The sequence below is a fragment of the Panulirus ornatus genome, chromosome 29 (genome assembly GCF_036320965.1).
Source record: "Panulirus ornatus isolate Po-2019 chromosome 29, ASM3632096v1, whole genome shotgun sequence".
NCBI lineage: Eukaryota > Metazoa > Arthropoda > Malacostraca > Decapoda > Palinuridae > Panulirus > Panulirus ornatus.
The window spans coordinates 19635295-19649996 of NC_092252.1; the positions used below are offsets into that span (position 1 = coordinate 19635295).

The 14702-nt window shown below is 42.1% G+C and overlaps 1 protein-coding gene across 1 annotated transcript in view; it reads left to right on the top strand.

The window, feature by feature from the left end:
* The window catches only part of LOC139758176 (uncharacterized), an 80038-nt gene that overhangs the window by 38332 nt on the left and 27004 nt on the right, over nucleotides 1-14702 (top strand). Inside the window, exons 3-4 of the mRNA XM_071679367.1 lie at nucleotides 1279-1406; nucleotides 11657-11794. Coding sequence (XP_071535468.1) covers nucleotides 1279-1406; nucleotides 11657-11794 — 266 coding nt within the window. The remainder of the gene's footprint in view (nucleotides 1-1278; nucleotides 1407-11656; nucleotides 11795-14702) is intronic.

Below are 14702 nucleotides of genomic sequence, written 5' to 3' on the forward strand. Positions count from 1 at the left end.
GTGCGTGGTTTTACGTGTGTTCATGGTGTGACGCATGTGTTCATGGTGAGACGTGTGTGTTCATGGTGGGAAGTGTGTGTGTGTGTGTGTGTGTGTGTGTGTGTGTGTGTGTGTGTGTGTGTTCATGGTGCGACGTGTGTGTTCGATGGTGGGACGTGTGTGTTCATCGTGGGAACGTGTTTGATGGTGGGACGTGTTTGTTCATGGCGGGACGTGTGTTTTTATGGTGAGAAGTTTCCTCATGGTGAGACGTGTTTGTTCATCGTGGGACGTGTGTGCTCATGGTGGGACGTGTTTGTACATGGTGAGACGTGTGTGTGTTCATGGTGGGAGGGTGTGTGTGTTCATAGTGGGACGTGTGATTTCATGGTGGGACTTGTGTTTGTGTTCATCGTGGGACTTGTGTGTGTTCATGGTGGGACGTGTTTGTTCATGTTGGGATGTTTGTTCGTAATGAGATGTGTTTGTTCATCGTGGGACGTGTGTGCTCATGGTGGGACGTGTGTGTTTATGGCGGGACGTGTGTTTTCATGGTGGGAGGGTGTGTGTGTTTATAGTGGGACGTGTGTTTTCATGGTGGGACGTGTGTGTGTTCATCTTGGGACTTTTGTGTATTCATGGTGTGACGTGTTTGTTCATGGTGGGACGTGTGTGTTTATAGTGGTACGTGTTTGTTCATGGTGGGGCGTGTGTTCGTGATAGGACGTGTATGTTCATGTGTTTTGATTGTGGGACGTATGTGTGTTCGTGGTGGAACGTGTGTGTGTTCATGATGGGGCGTGCGTGTGTTCATGGTAGGATGTGCGTGTTCGTGGTGAGATGTGTTTGTTCATGGTGGGGCGTGTGTTCGTGGTGGGACGTGTATGTTCATGTGTTTTGGTGGTGGGACGTATGTGTGTTCGTGGTGGGACGTGTGTTCATGATGGGGCGCGCGTGTGTGTGTGTGTGTGTGTGTCCATGGTGAGACGCTCGTGTCTATGGTGGGACGTATGTGTTCATGGTGGGGCGTGTGTATGTTCATGGTGGGACGAGGAGACGATGGTAGGAAGTGGGTTGGGGGTTATGGTAACTCCAGCACATATGTTGTATAGATTTATCTTGAGCCTGACCTGTTTACTTCCTCCTCCTGCATACCGCCTTCATGTGAGGTTTACACTGTACTGCAGACCTTCCCTCCCTCCCTCCCTCCCTCCCTCCTTCTATCTCTCCCTCCCTCTCTCTTCCTTCCCTCCCTCCCTCTCATAACCACAGTTAACCCCCAGTTTCTGTGCCACACAGAGGCGGCCAACTGCACGGGGTCAGAGTTGTCGTGCGCCTCCGGGGATCGCTGCGTCCCCATGCGCTACATCTGCGATAATGACGACGATTGTACAGACGCTTCCGACGAAGACGCGCTTCTCTGCAGCGTAAGTCATGACGCCACGCCTCACCCACTGCTGCAGCCAGCCACTCCTCACACACACACACACACACATATATATATATATATATATACGACTAAAGTGCATATGAACGCGCACCTTCATAGAACATACAAACCTCCAACAGCCAGGATCGAACCCGGGACCCCTGTGCAAGAGGCAGGCATGCTAACCGCTAGGCTATGAGACTGTATAATAGGAAATAGCTATTCGAAATACTAAGTACTCGAATACCCTTCGTCTCATATACCTCATATACCTCCGCGTTGTACAGTTAGGTTCGGTAAAACGCTATCAGCTGGCTATGTGCGTCTGTTCGGAAACAACCAAGTATAGACCCCGTTGCTCACCATAGTGAGACGAAGGGTATTCGAGTACTTAGTATTTCGAATAGGTGTTTCCTATTATACAGTCCCATAGCCTAGCGGTTAGCATGCCTGCCTCTTGCACAGGGGTCCCGGGTTCGATCCTGGCTGTTGGAGGTTCGTATGATATATATATATATATATATATATATATATATATATATATATATATATATGTATGTTTAAGGACATTAGAGTATTAAGCCAAAAGATAGAACATAACATTGTGTTGGGTGAGAATGTTTAACATGTATTATGTGCATCCTGCTGGTGCTTCACTTTGGTTGTCGTACATATTAATCATCGGTTTGTTTGTACACCTAGGGAGGGGTGCACCTAGAGTGTAAGAAGCAATTAAGGGATGATGTTATCTGAGGTGCACCTTGAGTGTAAGAAGCACACGAGGGATGATGTCTGAGGTACACCTTAAGTGTAAGAAGCACATGAGGGATGATGTTATCTGAGATGCAACTTGAGTGTAAGAAGCACATGAGGGATGATGTCTGAGGTACACCTTGAGTGTAAGAAGCGCAAGAGGGATGATGTTGTCTGAGGTACACCTAGAGTGTAAGAAGCACATGAAGGATGGTGTTGTCTGAGGTGCACCTAGAGTGTAAGAAGCACCTGAGGGATGATGATGTCTGAGGTGCACTTAGGGTATAAGAAACACATGAGAGATGATGTTGTCTGATGTACACCTTGAGTGTAAGAAGCATATGAGGGATAGTGTTGTCTGAGGTGCACCTAGAGTGTAAGAAGCACATGAGGGATGATGTTGTCTGAGGTGCCCCTAGGGTATAAGAAACACTTGAGGGATTGTGTTGTCTGATGTGCACCTAGAGCGTAAGAAGCACATGAAAGATGATGTCTGAGGTACACCTTGAGTGTAAGAAGCACATCAGGAACGGTGTTGTCTGAGGTGCATCTAGAATGTAAGAAGCACATGAGGGGTGGTGTTGTCTGAGGTGCACCTATGATGAAAGAAGCACATGAGGGATGATGCTGTCTGAGGTGCACCTAGAGTGTAAGAAGCACATGAGGGATGATGTCTGAGGTGCACCTCGAGTGTAAGAAGCACATGAATGATGGTTTTGTCTGAGGCACAACCAGAGTGTAAGAAGCACATGAGGGAGGGTGTTGTCTGAGGTGCATCTAGAGTGTAAGAAGCACATGAGGGATGGTGTTGTCTGAGATGCACTGAGAGTGTAAGAAGCACATGAGGAATGATGATTTTTGAGGTGCACCTAGAGTCTCTTGTAAGAAGCACATGAGGGATGGTGTTGTCTGAGGTTCACTTAGAGTGTAAGAAGCACATAAGGGATGATAATTTTTGAGGTGCACCTAGAGTGTAAGAAGTACATGAGGGTTGATGTTGTCTGAGGTGCACTTAGAGTGTAAGAAGCACATGAGGGATGGTGTTGTCTGAGGTTCACTTAGAGTGTAAGAAGCACATGAGGGATAATGATTTTTGAGGTGCACTTAGAGTGTAAGAAGCACATGAGGGATGATGTCTGACGTGCACCAAGAATGTAAGAAGCACATGAGGGATCATGTTGTCCGAGGTGCACCTAGAGTGTAAGAAGCACATGAGGAATGATTTTGTCTGAGGTGCACCTAGAGTGTAAGGAACACATGAGGGATGATGTCTGAGGTGCACCTCGAGTGTAAGAAGCACATGAGTGATGATTTCGTCTGGAGCACAACTAGAGTGTAAGAAGCACATGAAGGAGGGTGTTGTCTTAGGTGAACCTAGAGTGTAAGAAGCACATTAGGGATGATGTTGTCTGAGGTGCACCTACAGCGTAAGAAACACATGAGGGATGATCTTGTTTGAGGTGAACCTAGAATGTAAGAAGCACATGAAGGATGATGTTGTCTGAGGTGCACTTAGAGTGTAAGAAACACACGAGGGATGATGTTGTCTGAGGTGCACCTAGAGTGTAAGAAGTACATGAGGGATGATGTCTGAGGTGTACCTAGAGTGTAAGAAGCACATGAGGGATGGTGTTGTCTGAGGTGCACCTAGAGTGTAAGAAACATATCAGGGATGATGTTGTCTGAGGTGCACCTAGAGTGTAAGAAACACATCAGGGATGATGTTTCTGAGGTGCACCTAGAGTGTAGGAAGCACATGATGTATGATCTTGTCTGAGGTGCACCTAGAGTGTAAGAAACAAATGAGGGATATGTCTGAGGTGTATCCTAGAGTATTAGAAGCACATGAGGGATTGCGTTGTCTAAGGTGCACCTAGAGTGTAAGAAACAAATGAGGGATGATGTCTGTGGTGTATCCTAGATTGTTAGAAGCACATGAGGGATGATGTCTGAGGTGTATCCTAGAGTGTTAGAAGCACATGAGGGATTGTGTTGTCTGAGGTGCATCTAGAGTGTAAGAAACAAATAAGGGATGTTGTCTGAGGTGTATCCTAGAATGTTAGAAGCACACGAGGGATGGTGTTGCCTGAGGTGCACCTAGAGTGTAAAAAGCACATGAACGATGATGCTGTCTGAGGTGCACCTAGAGTGTAAGAAGCACATGAAGGATGATGTCTGAGGTGCACCTAAAGTGTAAGAAGCACATTAGGGATGTTGTCTGAGGTGCATCTTGAGTGTAAGAAGCACATAAGGGATGATGTCTGAGGTGCACCTAGAGTGTAAGAAGCACATAAGGGTCGGTGTTGTCTTAGGTGCACTTAGAGTGCTAGAAGCACATGAGGGATGATGCCTGAGGTGCACCTAGAGTGTTAGAAGCACATGAGGATGTTGTCTGAGGTGCATCAAGAGTGTAAGAAGCACATGAGGGATGATGTCTGAGGTGCACCTAGAGTGTAAGAAGCACATGAGGGATGGTGTTGTCTGAGGTGCATCTAGAGTGTAAGAAGCACATGAGGGAAGATGTCTGAGGTGCACCAAGAGTGTAGGAAGCACATGAGGGATGGTGTTGTCTGAGGTGCACCTAGAGTGTAAGAAGCACACGAAGGGTGATGTCTGAGGTGCACCTAGATTGTAAGAAGCACATGAGGGATGGTGTTGTCTGAGGTGCACCTAGAGTGTAAGAAGCACATGAGGGATGATATCTGAGGTGCACCTAGAATGTAAGAAGCACATGAGGCATGGTGTTGTCTGAGGTGCACTTAGAGTGTAAGAAGCACATGAGGGATGGTGTTGTCTGAGGTGCACCTAGAGTGTAAGAAGCACATGAAGGATGGTGTTTTCTGAGGTGCATCTAGAGTGTAGAAGCACATGAGGGATGATGTCTGAGGTGTACCAAGAGTGTAAGAAGCACATGAGGGATGGTGTTGTCTGAGGTGCACCTAGAGTGTAAGAAGCACATGAGGGATGGTGTTGTCTGAGGTGCACCTAGAGTGTAAGAAGCACATGAGGGATGATGTCTGAGGTGCACCTAAAGTGTAAGAAGCACATGCAGGATGATGTCTGAGGTGCACCTAGAGTGTAAGAAGCACACGAGGGATGATGTCTGAGGTGCACCTAGAGTGTAAGAAGCACATGCAGGATGATGTCTGAGGTGCACCTAGAGTGTAAGAAGCACATGAGGGATGAAGTCTGAGGTGCACCTAGAGTGTAAGAAGCACATGAGGGATGATGTCTGAGGTGCACCTAGAGTGTAAGAAGCACATGAGGGATGGTGTTGTCTGAGGTGCACCTAGAGTGTAAGAAGCACATGAGGGATGGTGTTGTCTGAGGTGCACCTAGAGTGTAAGAAGCACATGAAGGATGGTGTTGTCTGAGGTGCATCTAGAGTGTAAGAAGCACATGCAGGATGATGTCTGAGGTGCACATAGAGTGTAAGAAGCACATGAGTGTCGCTGGGGTTTACACTAGTTGATCATGAGTTGTGTTATCAACACTTGAAGACACAAACATATTATAACAGCATTAGGAATAAAAGAGAGAGAGAGAGAGAGAGAGAGAGAGAGAGAGAGAGAGAGAGAGAGAGAGAGAGAGAGAGAGAGAGAGAGAGAGAGAGAGAGAGAGAGAGAGAGAGAGAGAGAGTCATTTGTTTGGTGTTATGAAGCATACTGTCCCCAAACTAATGTTGGGCTCATCTGGGAGTGACAGTAACCATACACCGTTTTCTTTTAAGATATAGTTGTTGTATGCGTGCTTCTCATTTACCCAGCCAGTGTACTGAATGGTCCTTCTATCCCTCATGCATGGCTATGGTATGTATACTTATATCCTTCATGCACGGCTATGGTATATATACTTCTATCCTTCATGCACGGCTATGGTATGTATACTTCTATCCTTCATGCACGGCTATGGTATGTATACCTCTATCCTTCAAGCACGGCTATGGTATGCATACCTCTATCCTTCATGCACGGCTATGGTATGTATACTTCTATCCTTCATGCACGGCTATGGTATGTATACTTCTATCCTTCATGCATGGCTATGGTATGTAGACCTCTATCCTTCATGCACGGCTGTGGTATGTATACTTATATCCTTCATGCACGGTTATGGTATGCATACATCTATGCTTCATGCACGGCTATGGTATGTATACTTCTATCCTTCATGCACGGCTATGGTATGTATACTTCTATCCTTCATGCACGGCTATGGTATGTATACTTCTATCCTTCATGCATGGCTATGGTATGTATACCTCTATCCTTCATGCACGGCTATGGTATGTATAGCTCTTTCCTTCATGCACGGCTATGGTATGTATACTTCTATCCTTCATGCATGGCTATAGTATGGATACTTCTATCCTTCATGTACGGCTATGGTATGTATACTTCTATCCTTCATGCATGGCTATGGTATATATACTTCTATCCTTCATGCACGGCTATGGTATGTATACTTCTATCCTTCATGCATGGCTATGGTATGTATACCTCTATCCTTCATGCACGGCTGTGGTATGTATACTTATATCCTTCATGCACGGCTATGGTATGTATACATCTATGCTTCATGCACGGCTATGGTATGTATACTTCTATCCTTCATGCACGGCTTTGGTATGTATACTTCTATCCTTCATGCACGGCTATGTATGTATACTTCTATCCTTCATGCATGGCTATGGTATGTATACCTCTATCCTTCATGCACGGCTATGGTATGTATAGCTCTTTCCTTCATGCACGGCTATGGTATGTATACTTCTATCCTTCATGCATGGCTATAGTATGGATACTTCTATCCTTCATGTACGGCTATGGTATGTATACTTCTATCCTTCATGCATGGCTATGGAATATATACTTCTATCCTTCATGCACGGCTATGGTATGTATACCTCTATCCTTCATGCATGGCTATGGTATGTATACCTCTATCCTTCATGCACGGCTATGGTATGTATACTTCTATCCTTCATGCACGGCTATGGTATGTATACTTCTATCCTTCATGCATGGCTATGGTATGTATACTTCTATCCTTCATGCACGGCTATGGTATGTATACTTCTATCCTTCATGCACGGCTATGGTATGTATACTTCTAACCTTCATGCATGGCTATGGTATGTATACCTTTATCCTTCATGCACGGCTATGGTATGTATACTTCTATCCTTCATGTACGGCTATGGTATGTATACTTCTATCCTTCATGTACGGCTGTGGTATGTATACCTCTATCCTTCATGCATGGCTATGGTATGTATACCTCTATCCTTCATGCACGGCTATGGTATGTACACTTCTATCCTTCATGCACGGCTATGGTATGTATACCTCTATCCTTCATGCACGGCTATGGTATGTATACTTCTATCCTTCATGCACGGCTATGGTATGTATACTTCTATCCTTCATGCACGGCTATGGTATGTATACTTCTATCCTTCATGCAAGGCTATGGTATGTATACCTCTATCCTTCATGCACGGCTATGGTATGTATACTTCTATCCTTCATGCACGGCTATGGTATGTATACTTCTATCCTTCATGCATGGCTATGGTATGTATACTTCTATCCTTCATGTACGGCTGTGGTATGTATATCTCTATCCTTCATGCATGGCTATGGTATGTATACTTCTATCCTTCATGCATGGCTATGGTATGTATACTTCTATCCTTCATGCATGGCTATGGTATGTATACTTCTATCCTTCATGTACGGCTATGGTATGTATACTTCTATCCTTCATGCATGGCTATGGTATGTATACTTCTATCCTTCATGCACGGCTATGGTATGTATACTTCTATCCTTCATGCACGGCTATGGTATGTATACTTCTATCCTTCATGCACGGCTATGGTATGTATACTTCTATCCTTCATGCACGGCTATGGTATGTATACTTCTATCCTTCATGCACGGCTATGGTATGTATACTTCTATCCTTCATGCACGGCTATGGTATGTATACTTCTATCCTTCATGCATGGCTATGGTATGTATACTTCTATCCTTCATGCACGGCTATGGTATGTATACTTCTATCCTTCATGCACGGCTATGGTATGTATACTTCTATCCTTCATGCACGGCTATGGTATGTATACTTCTATCCTTCATGCACGGGCTATGGTATGTATACTTCTATCCTTCATGACGGCTATTGATATGTATACTTCTATCCTTCATGCACTGGCTATGTATGTATACTTCTATCCTTCATGCACGGCTATGGAATGTATACTTCTATCCTTCATGCACGGCTATGGTATGTATACTTCTATCTTCATGCTACGGCTATTGGTATGTATATTCTATACTTCATGCACGGCAAGGTATGTATTTACATTATCCCTTCATGCAGGCTATGGTATGTATACTTTCTATCCTTCATGCACGGCTATGGTATGTATACTTCTATCCTTCACGTACAAAATGTGTTTCATCTTTACTGAGAGAAGATGGTGTTGGTGATTGTGGTTCTCGTGCCAACTTTGTCAACACACTGTATCATTCCCCTGCTTCTCTCTGGCTGGTCTCTTGTGTTTCTTATTGTGTTCCATGTCTTGTGTTACCTCATTCTGGCTTGTCTCTTATTGTGTTTCTTATTGTGTTCCATGTCTTGTGTTACCTCATTCTGGCTTGTCTCTTGTTGTGTTTCTAGGTGTTCCATGCCTTGTGTTGCCTCATTCTGGCTGGTCTCTTGTGGTGTTTCTTATTTTGTTCCATGTCTTGTGTTGCCTCATTCTGGCTAGTCTCTTGTAGTGTTTCTTATTGTGTTCCATGTCTTGTGATACCTCATTCTGGCTTGTCTCTTGTGTTCTATGTCTTGTGTTACCTCATTCTGGCTTGTCTCTTATTGTGCTTCTTATTGTGTTCCATGTCTTGTGTTGCCTCATTCTGGCTTGTCTCTTGTGGTGTTTCTTATTGTGTTCCATGTCTTGTGTTGCCTCATTCTGGCTTGTGTCTTGTGGTGCTTCTTATTGTGCTCCATGTATTGTGTTGCCTCATTCTGGCTTGTCTCTTGTGGTGTCTCTTATTGTGTTCCATGCCTTGTGTTGCCTCATTCTGGTTTGTCTCTTATTGTGTGTCTTATTGTGTTATATGTTTTGTGTTACCTCATTCTGGCTTGTCTCTTATTGTGCTTCTTATTGTGTTCCATGTCTTGTGTTACCTCATTCTGACTTGTCTCTTGTGTTCCATGTCTTGTGTTGCCTCATTCTGGCTAGTCTCTTGTGGTGTTTCTTATCGTGTTCCATGTCTTGTGATACCTCATTCTGGCTTGTCTCTTGTGTTCCATGTCTTGTGTTGCCTCATTCTGGCTTGTCTCTTGTGTTCCATGTCTTGTGTTGCCTCATTCTGGCTTGTCTCTTATTGTGTTCCATGTCTTGTGTTGCCTCATTCTGGCTTGTCTCTTGTGGTCTTTCTTATTGTGTTCCATGTTTTGTTTTGCCTCATTCTGGCTTGTCTCTTATTGTGTTTCTTATTGTGTTCCATGTCTTGTGTTGCCTCATTCTGGCTTGTCTCTTGTGGTGCTTCTAATTGTGTTCCATGTCTTGTGTTGCCTCATTCTGGCTTGTCTCTTATTGTGTTTCTTATTGTGTTCCATGTCTTGTGTTGCCTCATTCTGGCTTGTCTCTTGTGGTGTTTCTTATTGTGTTCCATGTCTTGTGTTGCCTCATTCTGGCTTGTCTCTTGTGGTGTTTCTTATTGTGTTCCATGTCTTGTGTTGCCCCATTCTGGCTTGTCTCTTGTGGTGCTGCTAATTGTGTTCCATGTATTGTGTTGCCTCATTCTGGCTTGCCTCTTGTGGTGTTTCATACTGTGTTCCATGTCTTGTGTTGCCTCATTCTGGCTTGTCTCTAGTGGTGTTTGTTATTGTGTTCCATGTCTTATGTTACCTCATTCTGGCTTGTCTCTTGTGTTTCTTATTGTGTTCCATGTTTTGTGTTGCCTAATTCTGGCTTGTCTCTTGTTGTGTTTCTAGGTGTTCCATGTCTTGTGTTGCCTCATTCTGGCTTGTCTCTTGTGGTGTTTCTTATTGTGTTCCATGTCTTGTGTTGCCTCATTCTGGCTTGTCTCTTGTGTTTCTTATTGTGTTCCATGTCTTGTGTTACCTCATTCTGGCTTGCCTCTTGTGTTTCTTATTCTGTTACATGTCTTGTGTTGCCTCATTCTGGCCTGTCTCTCATTGTGTTCGATGTCTTGTGTTGCCTCTTTCTGGCTTGTCTCTTGTGGTGTTTCTTATTGTGTTCCATGTCTTGTGTTACCTCATTCTGGTTTGTCTCTTATTGTGTTTCTTATTGTGTTCCATGTCTTGTGTTGCCTCATTCTGGCTTGTCTCATATGGTGTTTCTTATTGTGTTCCATGTCTTGTGTTGCCTCATTCTGGCTTGTCTCTTGTGGTGTTTCTTATTGTGTTCCATGTCTTGTGTTACCTCATTCTGGCTTGTCTCTTGTGTTTCTTATTGTGTTTCATGTCTTGTGTTTCCTCATTGTGGCTTGACTCTTGTTGTGTTTCTTATTGTGTTCCATGTCTTGTGTTGTCTCATTCGGGTTTGTCTCTTATTGTGTTTCTTATTGTGTTCCATGTCTTGTGTTGCCTAATTCTGGCTTGTCTCTTGTTGTGTTTCTTATTGTGTTCCATGTCTTGTGTTGCCTCATTCTGGTTTGTCTCTTATTGTGTTCCATGTATTGTGTTGCCTCATTCTGGCTTGTCTCTTGTGGTGTTACTTATTGTGTTCCATGTCTTGTGCTACCTCATTCTGGCTTGTCTCTTGTGGTGTTTCTTATTGTGTTCCATTTCTTGTGTTACCTCATTCTGGTTTGTCTCTTATTTTGTTTCTTATTGTGTTCCATGTCTTGTGTTACCTCATTCTGGCTTGTCTCTTGTGGTGTTTCTTATTGTGTTCCATGTCTTGTGTTGCCTCATTCTGGCTAGTTTCTTATTGTGTTTCTTATTGTGTTCCATGTATTGTGTTGCCTCATTCTGGCTTGTCTCTTGTGGTGTTTCTCATTGTGTTCCATGTCTTGTGTTGCCTCATTCTGGCTTGTCTCTTATTGTGTTTCTTATTGTGTTCCATGTTTTGTGTTGCCTCATTCTGGCTTGTCTCTTGTGGTGTTTCTTATTGTGTTCCATGTTTTGTGTTGCTTCATTCTGGCTGGTCTCTTGTGGTGTCTCTTATTGTGTTCCATGCTTTGTGTTGCCTCATTCTGGTTTGTCTCTTATTGTGTTCCATGTCTTGTGTTGCCTCATTCTGGCTTGTCTCCTGTGGTTTTTGTTATTGTGTTCCATGTTTTGTGCTGCCTCATTCTGGCTTGTCTCTTGTGGTGTTTCTTATTGTGTCCCATGTTTTGTGTTGCCTCATTCTGGCTTGTCTTCTGTGGTGTTTCTTATTGTGTTCCATGTTTTGTGTTGCCTCATCGGGTCGCAACACAAGATAACACCAGACTCTTGCTGTGGTTGTTGCAGGAGTGGAAGACGAGCGGGTGTGACAAGGGTGAGGTCATGTGCAACAAGCGGGGCTCGAACACATGTACTCCCATCTCCGAGTACTGCCGGGCCACCAACCCGCCATGTGAGGGAGACTTAGACCTGAGGATATGTCACGTGAGTACTGACTGTGTCTCCATCATCATTATGATGATCATCATTATGATCATCATTATGATCATCATTATGATCATCATTATGATCATCATTATGATCACGTGAGTACTGACTGTGTCTCCATCATCATTATGATCATCATTATGATCATCATTATGATCACGTGAGTACTGACTGTGTCTCGATCATCATTATGATCATCATTATGATCATCATTATGATCACGTGAGTACTGACTGTGTCTCCATCATCATCATTATGATCATCATTATGATCATCATTATGATCACGTGAGTACTGACTGTGTCTCCATCATCATCATTATGATCATCATTATGATCACGTGAGTACTGACTGTGTCTCCATCATCATCATTATGATCATCATTATGATCATCATTATGATCATCATTATGATCACGTGAGTACTGACTGTGTCTCGATCATCATTATTATGATCATCATTATGATCACGTGAGTACTGACTGTGTCTCCATCATCATTATTATGATCATCATTATGATCATCATTATGATCATCATTATGATCATCATTATGATCACGTGAGTACTGACTGTGTCTCCATCATCATCATTATGATCATCATTATGATCATCATTATGATCACGTGAGTACTGACTGTGTCTCGATCATCATTATTATGATCATCATTATGATCATCATTATGATCATCATTATGATCATCATTATGATCACGTGAGTACTGACTGTGTCTCCATCATCATTATTATGATCATCATTATGATCATCATTATGATCATCATTATGATCACGTGAGTACTGACTGTGTCTCCATCATCATCATTATGATCATCATTATGATCATCATTATGATCACGTGAGTACTGACTGTGTCTCGATCATCATTATGATCATCATTATGATTATCATTATGATCATCATTATGATCACGTGAGTACTGACTGTGTCTCGATCATCATTATGATCATCATTATGATCATCATTATGATCATCATTATGATCACGTGAGTACTGACTGTGTCTCGATCATCATTATGATCATCATTATGATCATCATTATGATCATCATTATGATCATCATTATGATCACGTGAGTACTGACTGTGTCTCCATCATCATCATTATGATCATCATTATGATCATCATTATGATCACGTGAGTACTGACTGTGTCTCGATCATCATTATTATGATCATCATTATGATCATCATTATGATCACGTGAGTACTGACTGTGTCTCCATCATCATTATTATGATCATCATTATGATCATCATTATGATCATCATTATGATCACGTGAGTACTGACTGTGTCTCCATCATCATCATTATGATCATCATTATGATCATCATTATGATCACGTGAGTACTGACTGTGTCTCGATCATCATTATGATCATCATTATGATCATCATTATGATCACGTGAGTACTGACTGTGTCTCGATCATCATTATGATCATCATTATGATCATCATTATGATCATCATTATGATCACGTGAGTACTGACTGTGTCTCCATCATCATTATTATGATCATCATTATGATCATCATTATGATCATCATTATGATCATCATTATGATCATCATTATGATCATCATTATGATCACGTGAGTACTGACTGTGTCTCCATCATCATTATTATGATCATCATTATGATCATCATTATGATCATCATTATGATCATCATTAATCATTATGATCATCATTATGATCACGTGAGTACTGACTGTGTCTCCATCATCATCATTATGATCATCATTATGATCATCATTATGATCACGTGAGTACTGACTGTGTCTCGATCATCATTATTATGATCATCATTATGATCATCATTATAACCATCATTATGATCACGTGAGTACTGACTGTCTCCATCATCATCATTATGATCATCATTATGATCATCATTATGATCACGTGAGTACTGACTGTGTCTCGATCATCATTATGATCATCATTATGATCACGTGAGTACTGACTGTGTCTCGATCATCATTATGATCATCATTATGATCATCATTATGATCATCATTATGATCACGTGAGTACTGACTGTGTCTCCATCATCATTATTATGATCATCATTATGATCATCATTATGATCATCATTATGATCATCATTATGATCACGTGAGTACTGACTGTGTCTCCATCATCATTATGATCATCATTATGATCATCATTATGATCATCATTATGATCATCATTATGATCACGTGAGTACTGACTGTGTCTCCATCATCATTATTATGATCGTCATTATGATCATCATTATGATCACGTGAGTACTGACTGTGTCTCCATCATCATTATTATGATCATCATTATGATCATCATTATGATCATCATTATGATCATCATTATGATCACGTGAGTACTGACTGTGTCTCCATCATCATTATTATGATCATCATTATGATCATCATTATGATCATCATTATGATCACGTGAGTACTGACTGTGTCTCGATCATCATTATGATCATCATTATGATCATCATTATGATCATCATTATGATCACGTGAGTACTGACTGTGTCTCCATCATCATTATGATCATCATTATGATCATCATTATGATCATCATTATGATCACGTGAGTACTGACTGTGTCTCCATCATCATTATGATCATCATTATGATCACCATTATGATCACGTGAGTACTGACTGTGTCTCCATCATCATATTATGATCATCATTATGATCATCATTATGATCACGTGAGTACTGACTGTGTCTCCATCATCATTATTATGATCATCATTATGATCATTATGATCATTATGATCATCATTATGATCACGTGAGTACTGACTGTGTCTCGATCATCATTATGATCATCATTATGATCATCATTATGATCATCATTATGATCACGTGAGTACTGACTGTGTCTCC